Source organism: Sus scrofa, chromosome 5 (genome assembly GCF_000003025.6).
Source record: "Sus scrofa isolate TJ Tabasco breed Duroc chromosome 5, Sscrofa11.1, whole genome shotgun sequence".
Taxonomy (NCBI): domain Eukaryota; kingdom Metazoa; phylum Chordata; class Mammalia; order Artiodactyla; family Suidae; genus Sus; species Sus scrofa.
In genome coordinates this window covers 20,560,193-20,582,347 of record NC_010447.5, presented here as the reverse complement: position 1 = coordinate 20,582,347, position 22,155 = coordinate 20,560,193, and the positions used below count along the sequence as shown (strand labels likewise).

At 35.4% G+C, this 22,155-nt stretch overlaps 2 protein-coding genes across 2 annotated transcripts; both read left to right on the top strand.

The window, feature by feature from the left end:
- LOC110260674 (olfactory receptor 6C6-like) lies at window positions 6,507-9,398 on the top strand. The gene has a single exon (XM_021091760.1). The coding sequence runs from the start codon at window positions 7,089-7,091 to the stop codon at window positions 8,046-8,048; it is 960 nt and encodes a 319-aa protein (XP_020947419.1). The 5' UTR covers window positions 6,507-7,088; the 3' UTR covers window positions 8,049-9,398.
- On the top strand, window positions 9,465-21,483 carry LOC110260679 (olfactory receptor 6C6-like). The gene is made up of 2 exons (XM_021091771.1): window positions 9,465-13,088; window positions 20,600-21,483. The coding sequence occupies exons 1-2, from the start codon at window positions 12,518-12,520 to the stop codon at window positions 21,367-21,369; spliced, it is 1,341 nt and encodes a 446-aa protein (XP_020947430.1). The 5' UTR covers window positions 9,465-12,517; the 3' UTR covers window positions 21,370-21,483.

The window sequence follows — 22,155 nt, the reverse complement described above, 5'->3', positions numbered from 1 at the left end:
TAATAAATAAATCAATTACAAACAAAACAAAAGGAGTTCCCTTCGTGGCTCAGCACTAATGAACCCAAAGAATATCCATGAGGATGCAGGTTTAATTCCTGACCTCGCTCAGTGGGTTAAGGATCCAGTGTTGCCATGAGCTGTGGTGTAGGTTGCAGACGTGGCTAGGATCTCTTGTTGCTATGACTGTAGTGTAGGCCCGTAGCTATAGCTCAGATTCGACCCCTAGCCTGGGAACTTCCATATGCTGTGGATGCAGCCCTTAAAAAAATTTAAAAATTCACCAAACCACATTGATATCTAATGGAAGTAATTTTTTTTTTACTTCAAACAAAGGGAAAATCAATGTTAAATATGATCTTAAATTTTACAGTGCCTCCATTACAAGAAATTGTGCACAAAATTAGTAGAGAATGGTTATTTAAAATCTGATACCTGATTCACCGATTAATGCTGAAGAAAAGATGTATACTAACTTTGAATATGAATCTATTCTAATCAAATATGTTCTTTATTAGAGTTTTCAAGTGCATCATGAAAATGAGTAGATCACTGAAATAATTTTGGGAAGATGTTGGAGTAGGGAGCCCCAGGAATCTGTCTGCTTACCTAGACAACAATAGAACTAGCAGAATCTGTGTCTTGTAATCAGTTTTGAACGCTAGAGTAAGGCTTACAACTTCCAGGGAAAGACTGGAATGAAAAATTGCTCGTAATTTCTGTAATTTTTGCTTTTAGCACAGTAACAGCCACCCATCCTACACCTTCCAACCCCATGGCAGACAGTTACACATATGTCCTTAGAGCAGTTTGCACACAGCTTGCAGGATCCAAGATGGGCAAAAGATACTGTTCTCCAAATATTAGGGATCTGTACTCTGATACCTGGCTTTGGCTTAGAAGCCAAAAGGTGCAGATAAAAGATGGCTATTGCTGTCATTCATCTCTTTGTAGTTGTAAACGCTCTCCCTTTGACTGAAATGACTTTCCCCTCCCCCCCATTGTATGTTTAGAACATTCTAAATTAAAATTCACATAAAGGAATATTTATAAAGTAATTGTGCATATTCAGGGAAAGGCACAGGCTAGAAGAGAACTGAGAAGGCCTTAAGTTTACACTTGGCACAGAGGATGCCTACAATGATCAAAATAAAACAAAAACTGAAAACAATAACCAAACCAGCAGCCCCAAGCAAGGGGAAGAATCTGAATCCCATTTAGATTCAAATGTCTAGTGTTCAACAAAAAAATCAAAAGTCATAAAGAGAAACAAGAAAGTATGACTCATTTAAAATAAGTCAACAGAAACAGTCCCTGCAAAAGACTTAGTGATAAATCTACTAGACAAAGACTTTAGGACAACCGTCTTAAAGATGCTAAAACAAGTAAAGGAGGATGTGGAAAAGTCAAGAAATCAATGTATGAACATAATAGAAGCATCAGAAAATTAAATAGAAAACCTAAAGGAAACCAAGAGGAAATTGTAGAATTGAAAATTACAATAACTAAAATGTCATAAACTACATTAGTTTTTTCAAAAAATATAAAGAACTCCAGCTTTGTTCATTTTACCTGCTTATGAATATGAAATACAGCACCCAAGTTCAAAATAAATAATGTTCTTAAAAATACATTAAGTGAAATATTTACATAACTGACTATTAGCTTAGCGTAAAGGAAGTTCTCAGACATTCCACAGGATTAAATTCTTGAATGTATGCTTTATGATTATAATGGAACCAAGTAAGAATCATTAGTATGCAAAGGACTAAAAAGTCACCAAATATTTGGAAATTAAGTAATATTTACCAACATAGTCAACTGGTCAAGAAAGGAATCAGAGAGGAATTAGAGAAATTTTTGAAGCATGTGATTAGAATATGTAGCATTATCAAAATTATGAGATATCTAAAGATCTATTTGTGGGAAAGTTGTATAACTAACTTCATGCTTTAGGAAACACAAAAGTTAAAAATCATTCTCTCAGTCAGTGCTGTTCACTATGGTAGTTCCTGGCCATCTATAGCTCTTAAGCATCTGAAATGTGGCTAGTGTGACTGAGGAACTGAATATTTTATTTTCATTATTTTATTTATTTTTTCTTTTACTTTAGCAAATTGATTTATGAAGGAAAACACATCATATAGTAGCCTCCCCCATTCATTGTAAATGCATTCCAAGATCCCTGAAGATGCTTGAAACAATGGACAATACTGAACCATCAACATATATTTTTTTCCTATAAAAAGTTTAGTTTATTGATTAGGCACAGTAAGAGAATATTCCAATTTCCAGCATCACTACTCTTGTGCTTTGAGGTCATAATTAAGTAAAAAGTGTAACTTGAACAAAAACACTGTGATACCACAGCAGCTGGCCTGGTAACAAGATGACCTCTAAGTGAACAATGAATGTGTACTGAATACAGTGTGGATACTTTGGACAAAGGCATGATTCACATCTCAGGTGGGACAGGGCAGGAAGGTGTGAGATTTCATCATGCTGCTCAGAATGGCATTAAAACTTAATTTGAAATTTAGGGACTATTTCTGGAATTTTAAATTTAAAAGTACATATGCACTTTCGGCTAGAAGATACCAGACGGAACAGTACAGATCTAAGTAAACTTAGCCATAGTCTAAAAAAGTAGTAAATTATATTCAAATATATTTTATAGACAGATTATTGATATAGACATTAACTACAAAAAGGTTGATATTTTTGATGTGTATAATTCATGAACATTGACTACCATGCAAACATCTCTACAATCAACATAGAAAATGTTTCCGTTACCCTGAATTGTTTCCTCATGACACGTCTCTAGTCAATCACATCTCACTCTTAGCCCCTGAACACACTGATCAGATTTCTGTCCCTACAGTTTACAGTTTTCCAGAATTGTATAAATAGAGGCAAAGAGTATGTAGATATTTTATATTGATTCTTTCACTTAGAACATGTCTAATATTCAATCGTGTTTTTTGATGTATCATTCATTTATCCCATTGTATGTTTGTACCACAATTTGCTAAACCATTCACCAGCAATGGACATTGGACCATGTCCAGGTTTGTGCATTAACATAGAATATATTTCATAGATAAAATTCATTTCACCTGAAGGATAAAAAAATTTCCTCAAAAATATATGCCGAGCCTTATTCTTTCAATAATAAATAATATTTAATTAATATTTATCAATAATATGTGTATACCACTAGGAGCCATAGTGCAAAATGGCACATAGCTACCATAAAATCTAAAACTGCTTTTGCTGCCAAATGGAGCACAGCAATGTCTTGTGTTGCTGTAAACCAGTTTAGGATTTTTCAAATGCTGCCCCAGGGCAGCAAACTGCTGATAATCCTGTTAAAAATTTCATTGATTTTCCTAAATCACTTATGATACACCTCTGGGATACTTTCACTTAGGCTTTTATTGAAAGTAGATTACACTGGAGTCTTTTATTACTAAAAAGTAGTACTTTGGGAACTCTGATCCCCAAAGAAAAGTTGTGGGGTTTTGTTCTGTTTTATTTCAGTAGATCCCTTGAGACTATAGTAAGAAGAAAATTATAAAACCACGACCTAAGTGTACAGAAGGCAAAGTGGAATAGCTTTCTTGGAACAATTGTGTATCTTTCATCAGATGATGCCCTAAGTTTTTTACAGTTGTTCCTTTTTATTTTATCTCATTTCATCTTAAAGAATAACTATTTTTATGTTCTGAATGACAGTGATTATGAAAACAAAATTTCACAAGATGCAACTTATCTGGAAAACAAGATGGAGGTCCCTTGAAATTGTTGATGTTTGAGTTCTGAATCACCAAGTGAGTACAAATTTGAGTGAATGTGGAAATTCTTTTTTTTAAATTTTTTTATTACGATTGATTTACAATGTTCTATCTCTTTCTGCTGTGCAGCAAAGTAACCAGTCAAAAACATGTATGTTCTTTTTCTCACATTATCCTCCATCATGTTCCCTCACAAGTGATTAGATATATAGTTCCCTGTGCTATAAAAAATTCTTTGCAGATGTACAATATGTAAACATTGCCTCCTCCCACAAAAATCACTGGTTATATATACCCAGATTAGATAATAGAATATGTAAAAAGAGAGTCAATCATAATTAGTTATGATAACTACATCTCTTCCTTGCACATATAGGGGAACAATAGATGCAACAGAGCCAAGAAGGTAAGTCAACTATAATTTTAGCTTAACTTCAAGATCAGAAATTAAGTCAAATAAGTCAAACTTTACGGAGTTAATTTTGACTAGGGAATTTTTATGTTTTATACTTTTTTAATGGTAGAGTGATTTTAAGGTTTGTGTGTTAGAAGATACTGTAATCTACTTCATTCACATACAGCTGCATCTGAGTTTCATTTTTTCTTATTCTCATTATAAATTGTTTCCCTGGATTAATCGATGTGAAGAAAACACAGAACTGAGCAACTCTTTCCTAAAAATTTGAGGTGACATACTTCTAGAAGAATCAGACCCACATGATAATAGAAATTGTATGACTAACTCCTAGAACACACCTTTTCAAATCAAGGTACAGCAAAGATGGGAGTCATAATGAAAACATAAATATGTGTAATTTACAGTAAAAGCCTGTGACCACTCAGTAGCTGACGATCACAAGTCTTCAGTTGCCATTAAAAACATTAAAGTTTACTAATGCTGCTTTGGAAAATCACATTAAACATGCAATGTTAGTTTAATTTTATTTTTCAAATATAATAAAATTAAAATATTGACAAGACAAATGCAAAAGAGTAAAGTTAACAAGCAGTGCTTGAGTAATTCACTTCTTTTAAAAGTCTATAGGTAATTTATATAACGGAATAAACTAACATGTTTAATGTAAGTGGGATAGTTCATTCTAATGATAAATGGAATTCTTATAATAGAGGGCATAGGGAGTAATATAATTTTGTGGTATTCAATATGGAGGAAGTAAAAAAAAAAAAAAAAACCTAGTCCCTGAAATTCTGCAGACACTTAGAGGAATACATCTCAAAAAAGTTAATTGAAAAAAATACAATATTTTTATTAAAATGTTTGTTTTGACATGTTTTTCTTTTTATGACTGACATAATGGAAAGCAACTGTCCATTTCTGCAGAGCAAACCCAGTCAAAAAAATTGATAGTATGTGTTGACTCTCAGTTCAGAGAAGATGTCAAAACTATTATAAGTGGAATGTTTAATTACTAAAATCAATATTACCTTATTCATTACCATCATGGGAAATGTAATGTAACTCTAAATACTGATTTTGGAAAACCATCTTGATACTCATTTTTTTTGTTCAACTTTTTAAAAAGTTAGTGAAGTACAGTTGATGTACAATAGTATTTAAATTTCAGGTGTACAACAATTTTTAAAGGTGACACAATTTTTAAAGACTAAACTACATTTATACTTATAAAATATTAGACATATTAGATGTACTGTATCTAGTAGCTTATTTAGTTTACACACAGTAATTTAGGTCTCTTAATACCCTTTCTCTGTCTTGCACCCCCTCTTCCCTCTCTCCACTGATAACCATTATTATGTTCCATATATCTATGCTGTTTCTTTTTTATTATATTCCCTAGCTTGTTTTATTTTTTTAGATTCCACATATAAAATATATCATATAGCATTTGGCTTTCTCTGTCTGACTTATTTCACTTAGCATAATACCGTCCAAGTCCATTCATGCTGTGGCAAATGGCAAAATTTCATTCTTTTTAAGTAGTATTCCACTGCATAGTGTTGATAGACACTTAGGTTGCTTCCATATCTTGGCTGCTGTAAATAATGTTGTTATGAACATTGGCATACATAAATCTTTTGTAGTTAGAGCTTTTTTTGCAGATATTTACCTAGGATGAAATTGCTGCATCACAAGGTAGTTTTATTTCTAAATTTTAATGGCTGTGACAATTTACATTTCCACCAAAATTGTATAAGGGTTTCATTATCTCCACAGTCTCACCAGCATTTGTTATTTATGGTCTTTTTGATGATAGCCATTTTAACAGGTGTGAAGTGACACCACATTGTGGTTTTCATCTGCATTTCTCTGATGATTAATGATGTTGAACATCTTTGCATGTGTCTGTTGTCCATCTGTATGTCTTCTTTGGAAACATTTTTATTCAGGTCTTCTGTCAATTTTTTAATCAGATTTTTTTCTTTTTTTGGTTTTGATTGGTTGTTTCTTTTATGGCCATGACATCAGCAGGCAGAAGTTACCAGGCCAGGGAATCAAACTCACTCCACAGATGTAACCATAGCCACAGCAATGACAATGCCAGATCCTTAACCTCATGAACCATGAGGGAATTCCAGATTGTTTTTTGGATGTTAAATTGTATGAGTAGTTAATATATTTTGGATATTAACCTCTTATTGGTTATATCATTGGCAAATGTTTTCTCCCATTCAGTGGTTGTCTTGTTTTGTTGATGTTTTCCTTTTAAGTTTAATTCAGTCCAATTTGATTATTTTACATTTGTTTCTTTGCTTTAGGAGACAGATCCTTGATACTCAATTCTACAAAGAAAAACAAACACTGCATTGCACAGTTTAGATAAAAGTGATAAAAAATATACAATTAACATATTGGTATTATGTTATTTAAATTATACATGCAGAGTAGACTCTACTTGGTAGGGATGCTTGTAAAAGCACATTAACCAAAAAAAATAAACTTCTAGAGGAAAAATTATGAAGAAAAGTAATATAAAGAATTTAGAATTGACTGTAGCATGTAATTATGTTATTGGCAATTCACCCAGGAGAACCCACTTACAAATGTATAAACTAAATGATATATACTTGTTTCTGCTTTAAGTTACCATATTTATATGTACATTTATATGTATATTTAGGTTACTATGTGTATTTAGCTAATGTGCATTTTGTATTTATATAGTTGGGTCATTTACATACATTTAGACTTATCTATATATTTAAGTTTATATATTTTTATCTAGATATTAATATAAATACTATGCCTATATGTGTTCAATTTTTTGTCTTCTTTTCCTGTAAAGTTTTGATAAGGATGACAAAAGAGTTATGAAGAATCAATCAATGGAAATAGAATTCATTCTCCTAGGACTGACAGATGATCCACAACTGCAAATTGTGACTTTCCTGTTTCTATTTATCAACTACATCTTGAACCTGATAACAAACTTAATCATCCTTCTTCTCACCCTCCTGGATCCCCATCTCAAGACCCCAATGTATTTCTTCCTTCAAAATTTCTCCTTCTTAGAGGTTTCATTCACAACAGTCTGCATTCCACGATACTTGATAAGCATTCTCACTGGAGACAAAAAAATTTCCTACAATGGTTGTATAACACAGTTGTTCTTTTTTCTTTTATTAGGAGTTACAGAGTTTTACCTTCTGGCGGCCATGTCCTATGACCGCTATGTTGCCATCTGCAAACCTCTGCATTACCCAGTCATTATGAACAGCAGAGTGTGCCACCAGCTTGTCCTCAGCTCTTGGGTAGCTGGCTTCCTAATTATATTTCCTCCTTTGGTCTTGGGACTTCAGCTGGATTTCTGTGCTTCCAAAATAATTGATCACTTCCTCTGTGACAGTTGTCCCATGCTACAGCTCTCTTGCACAGATACACATAACCTAGAATTGGCATCTTTTGTCTTAGCTGTGGTGACACTTGTAGTCACTTTGCTGTTAGTGGTCCTCTCCTACACATACATCATCAAAACTATTCTAAAATTCCCTTCTGCTCATCAAAGAACAAAGGCCTTTTCCACCTGTTCCTCACACATGGTTGTTGTCTCCATTACTTATGGGGGTTGTATTTTTATGTATATGAAACCATCAGCAAAGGAAAGGGTGGCCTTAACTAAAGGTGTAGCACTGCTCAATACCTCCATTGCTCCTTTACTAAACCCCTTCATTTATACCCTAAGGAATCAGCAGGTGAAGGATGCTCTCAAGGATGTGCTTCAAAGGTTGTGTCACTTACAAAACAGTGAGATGAAATGTAGACATCGATAAGGTATCCTCGAAACATGAATGGAGGAATTGAGTACGAGTTTCCATTCAGTACTTTATATCTATCCCATTTCTTCCCTCAAAATGATGCATATTGTATTGGATTTACTCAGACTTCCTGAGCTCAGCTCTTTTTTCTGTTTTGTCCGAATAGACCATTTTACTCTTTCATAGGAAATGACCCCTTTGGGGGGGGGGCATGCCCATAGTGTGTGGAAGTTCCCAGACCAGGGATTGAACCAGAGCCACACCAGTGACAATACTTAATCCTTAACTTCTTAGGCCACCAGGGAACTCCCACAACCACCTTCTTCAGTGCAAAATATTGAGCCAGTATTTGTCTAGAAATGTCTCTTCTCATAAATGAGAGCTTCATATACTGACTATTTTCTAAAATAAATCTTGTGAGCTATGCATCATTAATTATATCAATATATGTGTGCTATTGGTAAGATCAATGTTGCCTTCCAAGTGAAATTACAATTTATGTGGTATTTTGCATGTTGAATAAAGAAATAAAAGGAAGTCAAGTGTTTCAGAAGTATAAAATGTGCAAAGGAACTTAGACTCTATTAAATAAGTTTTAAGAAAGGAATCAGAGAGGAATTAGAGAAATTTTTGAAGCATGTGATTAGAATATGTAGCATTAAAATTATGAGATACCTAAAGGTCTATTTGTGGGAAAGTTGTATAACTAACTTCATGCTTTAGGAAATACAAAAGTTAAAAATCATTCTCTCAGTCAGTGCTGTTCACTATGGTAATTCCTGGCTATCTATAGCTCTTAAGCATCTGAAATGTGGCTAGTGTGACTGAGGAACTGAATATTTTATTTTCATTATTTTATTTATTTTTTCTTTTACTTTAGCAAATTGATTTATGAAGGAAAACACATCATATAGTAGCCTCCTCCATTCATTGGAAATGCATTCGGTATACATGTGTTAAGTGTGGAAACAGGGAATGGATAAGGAAGAGAAATACTCCCCCCCACTCCTCTATCCCCACAATCTAAAGCTTTAATAAACCTCTCATTCCTTTTTTTCCCTAAAGATCTCTGACTCTATTATATGTATTGGAGGCCCACTGTTACATGTATATACTAAACTTCAAAATGTCCCAAGGGTTGAAAGCAAAGCCTCCCTCATTTATATCCTTGACTCTAAGATTATTCATATTCAGTTCAAGAATAACCTTCCCATGTGAGTTCCCGTTTTGGCACAGTGGAAATGAATCCGACTAGTAACCAGAAGGTGCAGGTTTGTTTCTGGGTCTCACTCAGTGGGTTAAGGATCAAGCATTGCCTTGAGCTGTGGTGTAGGTCGCAGATGTGGCTCGGATCCCATGTTACTATGGTTGTGACTGTGGCTGTGGGCAGCAAGTGTAGCTCGAATTAGACCCCAAGCCTGGGACCCTCCATGTGCCCTGGGTGCAGCCCTAAGAAGCAAAACAAACAAACAAACAAACAAACAAACAAAAAAGAATCAGCTTCCCTGGAAACTTGAATGTTAAAGTTTATACGTAATATGTACTTACATACTTTCAATGATTCTCTTTTTTTTTTTTTTTTTGAAAGTGTCAAATAAAGAGAAGTACCTCAAAATAATCTGGGTGTATATTAACATAGAATAAATGCATGATTTCCAAGACATAATGACTTGGGCACATTAGGAATGATAACTTAAAATTACATTTATCAGACTCCTAAACGATTAGTTATCCACAAAATCTCTCAAAATTACTGATATATTAAATATGAGTCCAAAATACTCTTCTGGCACAGAGGTCCCTCCATATTACTACCTCTCCCTAAAAGCATATCAAGTATTAGTTGCAACATGTTTTTGAACAGTTCACATTAAGAATTTTCTCTTACTGATGCTAAGGATTTCTAACAGCATATATTTACCGAACTTTAGGTGTGGGTTATATTTCTCCTATTTTACATGTGATGAAACCGAGGCATAAAAGTTTAGATATTCTGTGCAGTGTCCCAGAGTGTGCACTGAAGCTTTGAATGCCTCTCCCTGATCTCCACAATCACTGAGAAGCCATCCTACATGCCCCAGGATATTTTTGTTGATCTTCACTGTAACACTCATTAGATACTGTATAGCAATGCTGGGGTTATGATTATGATTTATTTAGGCAATGAAGCTTCTTAAAGTAAGTGCTGGGCCCTTCACAATGTCTAGAATAAGATAAATACACAATAAATATATATTTCGTTAGTTAACAAATTACCGACAGCAAAGTATACTTATGCAAGGCATATTTTATTCAAATCATCATTTCTAGAAACTGAGGTGCAACAAGGAGTTATTATTTAAAAAGTGAAATATGGGTTGAGGGAGTAAGTTATTGCAGCAGGGTGAAATGTAGCCACTGGGAAAAATAAAAAGTAAATGGAGAGCTGAGCTATGAGATTCTTCAAGAAAACCTCCTCCATGAAAAAAAAAAGAAAACCTCCATGAAATAAGCAATGTGGTAGAAAAACATGATCTGAAGAAATGCATGAAACATATTTTTTTGTTTTTATGCAGTTTTAAATTAAACTATATTCTTTTTTTACTATAAAGGGAAATTTTTCAACAATTGGTGACATTTGAATAAGACTGGAGGATTTGATGTTAATACCATATCATTATTAATATCTTGATAAAAATGTTTTTATTATGCTTATCTAGTAGAATATTCTTTTTTGTAAATACACATTGCTGTACTGAATAGCAGATGGAGCATCAAGTGACTCAGGAATAAAAGATCCTTGTTGTATATTTTTCTTTATCTTTTATATTGTTTCAAAATAAAAGTAAATAAGAGACATAATAAAGTTAATGAAATTGTAGCCTATTGCCTACTGGAAACAAGAGAGGGGTTTCCGTTTTGAGTAAACTTTCTCACCAGGAGAATTCATCACTTTGTCCCATGGCGTTGGAATATCTGAAATTCTTGTTGCCATTAAATATTTGAAATATGTCAAGTTTAAACCATTTCTTGTTCTCTTTTGAGAGAACATCCCATCAGTTTTGTAGTTAAAGCATTTCACAGGGTTTTTTTGCTTGATTTTTCTTTAATTCTTTGCTTTCTGTTTCTTCTCTTTTTCCTTTCTTTTTCTTTCTTTTTTTTAAACTTAATTGGTATGTCCTTTCTGAAAGCAGTCTCCAGAGGACATTTCTTTTGCTTTCCTCTTTTAATTTCAATTAATCCCCTGTGCCTCTTATGGGCAAAATGATAAAACTGCAGCTTTTGTTAGTGTACAATTTGAAGCAACAGTTGGTTGTGGCAAATTTTAGGTTCCTTTCATTGGGGGATTTCCTAAAACATCTTTTCATTTAGAGTACAACATTTTCAATAAGAATTTTTATGAAATATTTTTTGTTTTTAAGAAAATAGAAAATGAATCTTATCTGACATCAAATAGTATTCTAATTGAATTATCTGTACTATCTAGGTCTGATGATTTTTATGTGTGTGATTAAAAGTGGAGGATATTAGCAGATGCACATAATTTCAAGATTATATCTCTTCTTTGAATCCTTTTCCAGAAAAGAACTGGAATTAAATTTATTTTTAAAACAACTGAATAGTTTATAATATTATAAGGGGGGTAAAGTTTACATTTATATTTTGGTACTTATTCCTATAATAGTCTCATAGAAGGAATTATATTAATATAACCTGGAAGTGGTAAGTCACATATAATTTAACATACATATGTCTAAGTAAAAAAAAAGCTATTCTATAAGTACAAGTCAGGTAATTTTCTCTGACACTTGAATTGTCATTTTTTTTTCATTTTTATACAGATGCAATATTCAATTCTTCCTGAGTACATGCAGCTGATTATGAGAAAATTGATATGTTTAAAACCAAAGGAAAAAATAATTTAAGGAAATGAGATAAAGGAAAAATGGAAAAATATAACATTGGGAGACAATAGTTAATGGCATATATTAGAATATTTCCATGATAGAGAAAATATGTAACTACTAATATTGCTATATGTTCCCTATCTTTAATAAGTGTTTTGATGAGCTACGGGTTTTTTAAATAAATACTGCAAATCGATTCTGGTATAATTGTCAAGATGTTGTAAGAAATTTTTCAGTACTTGATGACATACACAAAGAAAATTCATTTCTAGCAATACTTATGTTCTGTTTAGAATATTTAAATAGAATTCAGCTCATTGGGAAATTATCAAGTAAAATTTAAATTATCTTTCACGTTAAAATGGGGAGAAAGAAAGAACTTAGTGTAGTTATAAAGGAGCAGCCAATCTGAGGATGTTTATGCTAACAAATGATGTAATTTTAGGTATCCTTTGTCTTGTGAAATTGATCAACCATTTAAACTTATTTACATTTCTGAGTATGTTTTTTTTCTATGTCTGTAGTTCTTACGAAGTCCTGTTACATCAGCTTTTTTAGTTGTTTCTTTACGTCTATTTAATAGGACTCAAAACTGAAATGAAGAACCAGTCAAGAGAAATAGAGTTCATTCTCCTAGGACTGACTGATGACCCACAATTGCAAACTGTGATTTTTATATTTCTCTTTCTAAACTATATGTTGAGTGTGATGGGGAACCTATCCATCATCCTTCTTATCTTGCTGGATCCCCGCCTCAAGACTCCCATGTATTTTTTCCTCCAAAACTTCTCCTTCTTGGAAGTTTCATTAACCACAGTCTGCATTCCCAGATTCTTAATAAGCATCATAACTAAAAACAAAATAATTTCCTACAATGGTTGTGCATCTCAGTTATTCTTTTTCCTTGTATTAGCTATTACAGAATTTTACCTGCTAGCTGCCATGTCTTTTGATCGTTATGTAGCAATCTGCAAACCCCTACATTACCCAATCATTATGAGCAAAAAAGTGTGCTACCAACTTGTGCTCAGTTCATGGGCAGCTGGCTTTCTGCTTACCTTTCCACCAGTGGTCTTGGGATTGAAACTGGAATTCTGTGCTTCCAAAGTAATTGATCACTTCATATGTGACACTTCCCCTGTGCTGCAGATTTCTTGCACAGACACTCACATCCTAGAATTGATTTCATTTTTCTCATCTGCTATAAATCTCATGGTCACGTTGCTGTCAGTGATTTTTTCCTACACATATATAATCAAAACCATTCTAAAAATTCCCTCTGCTCAAAAAAGGACAAAGGCTTTCTCCACTTGCTCTTCTCACATGATTGTAGTCTCCCTTACTTATGGCAGCTGTATCTTTATTTACATGAAGCCATCGGCAAAGGAAAGGGTGACTTTATCCAAAGGAGTAGCAGTAATCTATACCTCAGTTGCCCCTTTATTAAACCCCTTCATTTACACTCTAAGGAACCAGCAAGTGAAACAGGCCTTCAAGGATACACTCCAAAAGGTTGTTTATTTCAATAAATGAGGGAAAAATTAAGTTTAAAATGTAAAGAAAAAAACAAATAAAAATTGTTTAAAATTGTTACTCATTTTAAAATTTCCTTAAATGTGTCCTTCAATTATTTAGCCTTCTCAAAACATTTTAACCAAGCCTTTTAATACAATGCCCTTTTTCTTCCTAATACAGTTCATTATTAGCATTCTTTTCCATATTACAATGAGTCCTATCTTCATGTTGTCTACATAGTTATTAAACTTTATCTGTAATGCATAGTACTGACCTAAATAAAAAGTTAATAATTATATATTAATCAAGAACATTTTATAGACATATGTATAATAGCATATACTACCACTGGGATCTGAGAAATAATTTAAAATTAACTTCCTGGGATCACAAACCTGATAATTCAAAGTGTTATACTTTTGGCCAGTCATCCAAGATTGAAATTTAGATGTATATGTGAGTTTAATCAAGTCTCTCAAATTCTAATTTTTCTTTTTTTTTTGCCTTTTTAGGGCCGATCCTACAGCATATAGAAGTTCCCAGGCTAGGGGTTGAATTGGAGCTACAACTGCCAGCCTACACCACAGCCACAGCAATGCCAGATCCCAGCCTTGTCTGCGAGCTACACCACAGCTCATGGCAATGACAGATCCCCAACCCACGAGGCCAGGGATTGAATCCGCAACATCATGGCTTCTAGTTGAATTTGTTTCCACTGTGCCAAGATGGGAACTCCCAAGTCTCTCAAATTCTTTGTTGCTGAATTTGTCCAGTTGTGAAATACATGTAATAATGATAATTCTTATTTTATAAGGTTCATTGACAATGAAATGATACCTCTATATCAAGTAATTCAAGATCTGCTCCCGGTCTAGACTGTACCCTCAATAAGTGTTAGCTGCTCTTGGCTGAAGTTGTTGCTTCATTTGAGTTAATCAGCAAGACAAGAAAAAAAAAAAAAAAAAGTCAACTTACAAATTGTAAGAGACTTGTATGTCCAAAACTGTACTAGATCCCTACTTGGTAAGTTTAAAGTCCTAAATGTGTGGAATGAATAAGAGTCACCCACCAGCTTAGCGTATTTAAATGCAAAGTCCATATTCTCATCCCTAAAATATATTTTCAACTTACCTGGAATACAACATAGAAACACAGTCTGTAGGTGAGTCTGAGGCCGGTGGTTCATATGAAAGTTTACTTTTAAAATCTAAGAACCTCTGTAATCAGGAATTTCTTTTAGAAAGATTCCTCTGTTAACTGTATTAAGGATAGGTTTTTCAGATATTGGAGTCAGGAAGACAAGAGCTAATGTTTTAACTCCATGAGTTATTTGTGAGTTAAAATGCAATAATGGCCCATGAATCCAAAGCTCACTGTGATATCTCCGGAGATATTTAGAGGAACAAGCTGAAGGAAGGTGTTAAACCTTTGGATCTCTGGAATAAATTAAGGGAAATTTAAAAGCATGAGTTGAGTTTTCTTGGGGCATTCCCTCTGCTCACTCCTACACATACTCACATGTGTTTAATGCCTTTTAAGAAAGAAGTATTACTGATATACTGTCAGATAAAAAGAAGCCTACAAAAAAATCCCCCAAATATACAGATGTCCGTCCTGCATTTAATATTCCATCAGGGAAAAATAAGTGAAAAAAATCACTAAGGTATTTATTTGATGGTACACCTATTATCCACGTGTCCCTGGTAGAAAAAATTTGAGAGTTGTGTTTTAGATCATTTTACTATTTTTAAGCCAGCATTGTTATCAATCTGCTTTTCTATGTCGAAAATAAGGGAGTGAGTCCATGTTACTATATTCACGTTCTTGAAATCTTCATCGACCTAGAGTTTACTTTCCAATAAGTTCTTAATAAAACACTAAACCCTTATTAGATACTTGATTTGTAAATATTTTTTGGCTTCTTTGGGTTGTATTTTCACATTCTTCATTGTGTCCTTTGATCACTACAGCTTTGATTTTAAGTCAAATTAGGCCATTTTTTCTTTTGTGGTTTGTGCTTTTGGCATCATATTTAAGAAAACATTGCCTAATCAAAGTTACAGAGTTATGACCTACAGTTTCCTATAAGAAATTTATCATTTTCATTCCTATATTTAGGTCTTTCTATTCTTTTGAATTGATTTTTGATATGGTGTGAGACAGTGATAAAATTTTTTTTTTGCATGTAGGTATCCAGTTATATTCATGAATTGTTGAGAAGACAATTACTTCAGCATTGAATAACCTTGGTACCTTTGTTAAAAATAGATTGATCAGGGAGTTCCCATCGTGGTGCAATGGTTAACGAATTCGACTAGGAACCATGAGGTTGCAGGTTTGATCCCTGGCCTTGCTCAGTGGGTTGAGGATCTGGCGTTGCCGTGAGCTGTGGTGTAGGTTGCAGACGTGGCTTGGATCCTGCGTTGCTGTGGCTGTGGCATGGGCAGGTGGCTACAGCTCTGATTCTACCCCTAGCCTGGGAACCTCCATATGCCACGAGAGCAGCCCAAGAAATGGCAAAAAGACAAAAAAAAAAAAAAAAAAAAAAAAATCAGTTGATCATAAATGTTTGGTTCTACTATAGGAATCTTTGTTCTGTTCCCTTAATCTATATGTCAACTGTTATGTCAGTATCACACTCTCTTGATTACTGTAGCTGTATAGTAAGTTTTCAAATTGGAAGATATTACTCCTGCAACTTTGTTCCTCTTTTTCAGTATTTTCACTATTCTGGATCCTTTTCAATTCCCTTGCAATTCCATGTATATTTTAGGATAAGATTGCCATTTATGTGAAAAGAGTGGTTGAAATTTTCATTAGCCTTACACCGAAACTGTAGATCAGCTTAGGAAGTACTGCCATCTGAATTAACAATATTGTCTATAATCCATGAACTCAGAGTGTTATTTTCTTCACACAATTTTTTTTTGTTGTTGTTGTTGTTGTTGCTATTTCTTGGGCCGCTCCCGCGGCATATGGAGGTTCCCAGGCTAGGGGTCCAATCGGAGCTGTAGCCACCGGCCTACGCCAGAGCCACAGCAACGCGGGATCCAAGCCGCGTCTGCAACCTACACCACAGCTCACGGCAACGCCGGATCGTTAACCCACTGAGCAAGGGCAGGGACCGAACCCGCAACCTCATGGTTCCTAGTCAGATTCGTTAACCACTGCGCCACGACGGGAACTCCTCTTCACACAATTTTTGCACTTACTTTGTTAAATATATATAAAATTACTCCTACCACTGAACAATAGAAACACCAAAACTTCAACAGATATAAGCAAAAGACTTGACTAGACATTTTTCCAAAGACAAATGAAAAAAAGCAGATGAAAAAATGCTCAAGATCTGTACAGTTGTCAGTAGTCATTAGAGAAATACAAATCAAAACCACAATGAAATACCACTCCACAGCCACGAGGATATATAGATACATAAATGTAATTAGTGTTATTTATGATGCTCAGAAATTGGAACCTGCATACATTGTTCCTACAAATGTAAAATGGTGCAGTTGTTTGTAAAATACTTTGGCACTTTCATTTAAAGTTAAATGTCAAGTTACCATATGATTCAGAAATTCTACTTTTAGGTGTTCCTGTTGTGCAGCATCAACGAATCCAACTAGTATCCATGAAGATGCAGGTTCCATCCCTGGCCTCACTCAGAGGGTTGGGGATCTGGCATTGCCATAAGATGTGGTGTAGTTCCAGATGAGGCTTGGATCTGGCGTGGCTGTAGCTGTGGTGTAGGCCAGCACCTGCAGGGCTATTTCAACCCCTACCCTGAAAACTTCCATATGTTGCAGATGCAGCCTTAAAATAAATAAATAAATAAAAGAATAGAAAACAAGATCTGATAGCTTAAATGAAATGAGACAGACAGTTCCTGAAAAATCCAAACCCCAAAACTCACAGAAGAAGGCATGAATATCCCTATTTCTATTTCAGAGTATGAATGTGTAATTAAAACTCTTCCCAAAATAAGAAACTTTAACTCTTTTTTTGTTTGTTTGTTTGTTTTAAGGATATGGAACTTCCCAGGCTAGGGGTTAAATCAGAGCTGCAGCTGCCAGCCTATGCCAAAAGCCACAAGAAAGCAGGATCCCAGCCACGCCTGTTGACCTATGCCACAGCTTAAGATAATGCCAGATCCTTAACCCACTAATGAAGGCCAGGAATAGAACCCATATTCACATGGATAGTCAGGTTCTTAACTGCCGAGCCACAGTGGGAACTCCACTAACTCTTTTAATATTACCCAAATTTGAAACCAGAAAAATTGATTACAAGAAGAGGAAATTACTACAGCTCAATCAATATCTCCCATGGACACTGATGCCAAAACTCTTAACATAACTTGATTAGTAATTCATATATATATGTATATCTGGATAGTACACCACAGCCATTTTTCTTTGTTTTTTTTTAGTTATTTCCCCAATACAATTTTTTTTCTACTGCACAACAAGGTGACCCAGTCACACATGCATGTATACATTCTATTTCCACACATTATCATGCTCCATCATAAGTGACTAGACATAGTTCCCAGTGCTACACAGCAGGATCTCATTGCTAATCCATTCCAAAAGCAATAGTTTGCATCTATTAACCCCTAGCTCCCCATCCACACCATTCCCTCCCCCTTAGCAACCACAAGTCTATTCTCCAAGTCCATAAACTTTTTCTGTGGAAAGGTTCATTTGTGCCATATTTTAGATTCCAGATATAAGTGACATCATATGGTATTTGTCTTTCTCTTTCTGACTTACTTCACTCAGTATGAGAGTGTCTAGTTCCATCCATGTTGCTGCAAATGGCATTATTTTGTCCTTTTTATGGCTGAATAGTATTCCATTGGGTATATATACCATGTCTTCCGAATCCAATCATCTGTTGATGGACATTTGGGCTGATTCCATATCTTGGCTATTGTGAATAGTGCTGCAATGAATATGTGGGTGCATGTGTCTCTTTTAAGTAGAGTTTGGTTCGGATATATGCCCAAGAGTAGGGTTGCTGGGTCATATGGAAGTTCTATGTATAGATTTCTAAGGTATCTCCACACTTTTCTCCTTAGTGGTTGGACCAGTTGACATTCCCACCAACAGTGCAGGAGGGTTCCCTTTTCTCCACACCCTCTTCAACATTTGCTATTTGTGGACGTATTAATGATGGCCATTCTGACTGGTGTGAGGTGGTATCTCGTGGTAGTTTTGATTTGCATTTCTCTAGTAATCAGGGTTATTGAGCATTTGTTATTTGCTTGTTGGCCATCTGTACATCTTCCTTGGAGAAATGTCTATTCAGGTCTTTTGCCCATTTTTTCATTGGGTTGTTGGATTTTTTGTTGTGTAAGTTGCTTGTATATTCTAGAGATTAAGCCCTTGTCAGTTGCATCATTTGAAACTATTTTCTGCCATTCTATAAGTTGTCTCTTTGTTTTCTTTTTGGTTTCCTTTGCTGTGCAACAGCCTGTGAGTTTGATTAAGTCCCATTGGTCGATTTTTGCTTTTATTTCTGCTGCTTTGGGAAACTGACCTGAGAAGACGTTCATAAGGTTGATGTCAGGGAATGTTTTGCCTATGTTATCTTCCAGGAGTTTGATGGTGTCTTGCCTTATATTTAAGTCTTTCAGCCATTTGGAATTTATTTTCATGCATGGTGTGAGGGTGTGTTCTAGTTTCATTGCTTTGCATGCAGTTGTCCAGGTTTCCCAGCAATACTTGCTGAAAAGACTGTCTTTTCCCATTTTATATTCTTGCCTCCTCTGTCAAAGATTAAATGTCCATATGTGTCTGGGTTCATTTCTGGCTTCTCTTTTCTGTTCCATTGGTCTGTGTGTCTGTTTTGGTACCAGTACCACACTGTTTTGATGACTGTGGCTTTGTAATATTCCTTGAAGTCTGGGAGAGTTATGCCTGCTGCTTGGTTTTTGTTCCTCAGGATTGCTTTGGCAATTCTGGGTCTTTTGTGGTTCCATATAAATTTTTGGATGGTTTTTCCTAGTTCTATGAAAAACATCATGGGTAATTTGATAGGGATTGCATTGAATCTGTAGATTGCTTTGGGTAGTATGGCCATTTATACAATATTAATTTTTCCAACCCAGGAGCATGGAATATCTTTCAATTTCTTCCCACCTTCTTTTATTTCCCTTGATTAATGTTTTATAGTTCTTGGCATATAAGTCCTTTACCTCCTTGGTCAGGTGTATTCCCAGATGCTTGGTTTTTTGGGGTGTGATTTTATATGGTTTTGTATTTTTGTATTCCTTTTCTAATATTTCATTTTTAGTATACAGAAACACAACTGATTTCTGAATGTTAATCTTATATCCTGCTACTTTGCTGAATTTGTTGATCAGTTCAAGTAGTTTTTGGGTAGAGTCCTTAGGGTTTTATACCTATAGTATCATGTCATCTGCATAAAGTGACACTTTTACCCCTTATCTTCCTATTTGGATGCCTTTTATTTCTTTTGTTTGTCTGACTGCTGTGGCTAGGACGTCCAGTACTATGTTGAATAGCAGTGGTGAGAATGGGCATCCTTGTCTTGTTCCAGATTTTTGTGGGAAGACTTTCAGCTTTTCTCCATTGAGTATTATACTGGCTGTGGGTTTGTCATAAGTGGTTTTGATTATTTTAATGTTATGGTTTGATAATATTCCCTCTATACCCACTTTGATAGGAGTTTTTATCATGAATGGATGTTGGACTTTGTCAGATGCTCTTTCTGCATCTATTGAGATGATCATGTGGTTTTTGACTTTTCTTTTGTTAATGTGGTATATGATGTTGATCGATTTATATATGTTGAACCATCCTTGTGAACCTGGGGTGAATCCCACCTGGTTGTGGTGTATGATCTTTTTGATATGTTGTTGGATTCAGTTGGCTAATATTTTGTTGAGAATTTTTACATCTATATTCATCAAAGATATTGGCCGATAGTTTTTTTTTTTTGGTGGTATCTTTGTCTGATTTTGGAATTAGGGTGATAGTGGCATCATAGAAGGTCTTTGGGAGTGTTCTTTCTTCTTCAACTTTTTGAAAAAGTTTAAGGAGGATGGGTATCCTCCTGTTAGATTTCTGTGCTTCCAGTGTAACTGATCACTTCTCTAGTGACTCCTCATTTTACAACTCTCATGCCCAGATCCATGGCTTTTAGAGATGATTGGCGTTTACTGTGCTTTTGTTACTTTGCTCTTCACATTGGCTTTAGTGATTCTGTCCTATATGTGCCTTATTAGCACCATTTTGAGAATCCCATCCACTAGTCAGAGGAAAAAGGCTTTCTCCCCATGTTCCTCTCACATGATGGGCATCTCCATCTCTTATGGAAGCTGTACATTCATGTATGTTAAGCCGTCAGCCAAAGAAAGAGCTTCATTGCCCCAAGGTGTAGCTATTCTCAACATTTCAGTTGCCGCCATGTTAAACCCTTTTATTTATACCCTGAGGAACCAGCAAGTAAAACAAGCCTTCAAAAACTTGGTGCACGCCAGCCCCCTGCAAGAGCCCCCACTGCCCAAAAAAGCTAGAACAGCTCGGCCGGGCCGTGAAAAGTCTGCCTACATTCTCAGGCAGTCCATCCTAGTCAAGCTGCCCGGGGGAAGAGCCTCTTGGGTTCTCAGTGGCTCAGCTATCTGTTCCCTCCCTCAGGGGGTGCCATACTCCTGCAGAACAGCTGCCCAGCACCGCCAGCCCCCTGCAAGAGCCCCACAACCCAAAAACATCAGAGCAAGCTCTGCCCAGCCGAGTGATCTGCCTCCATCGTGGTGCAGACCTCCCAGTCCTGTCTGCCCTCAGAAAGTCCTCCTTTGCTTCAGAGAGACCCTGTCAGCCCTGCCTACCCTCCAGAAAAGCCACACTGCCTCAAAGAAGACTGACAAACAACACCAGCCCTCAGGAAACATTCCACAGCAGTGACAAGGTAAACACTGCCCAGCCACTTTTAGTGAGTACAACTCCACCAGGAAAAAGAAAACAACAAGCAAGATAAAGAAGCTGAGAAACCATCCCCAGTTAAACCAACAAGAGATCTCATCTAAAGCAGTCAACAATAAAACAGATCTCTGCAGTCTGACAGACCTGGAGTTCAAAAGGGAGACAGTTAAAATACTGAAGGAATTAAGAGAAGATATGAACAGTAATGCAGATACCCTCAGAAAGGAACTAGAAAATATAAGGAGGAGCCAAGAAAAATGAGAAAATTCATTTGTAGAGATAAAAACTGAACTAAGGGCAGTAAAAACCAGAATGAATAATGGAGAAAAATGAAGCAGTGATGTGGAAGATAGAATAATGGAAATCACCCAAACAGGACAGCACACAGAAAACCAAATGAAAAAACATGAAAGCAATATAAGAGATCTATGGGATAATATAAAACAGGCCAATCTACACATAATAGGAATTCCAGAAGGAGCAGAAAAAGATAAGGGGATGGAACATATATTTGAAGAAATTATCACTGGAAACTTCCCAAATCTAAAGGATACTGAGTTCAAGATACAAGAAGCACAGAGGGCCCCAAACAAGTTGAACCCAAATAGACCCTCACCAAGACACATTATACTAAAAATGGCAAAAGTTATTGATAAAGAGAGGATCCTAAAGGCAGCAAGAGAAAAACAGAATGTTACCTACAAGGGAACCCCCATAAGAATATCAGCTGATTTCTCTACAGAAAATCTACATGCCAGGAGGGAATGG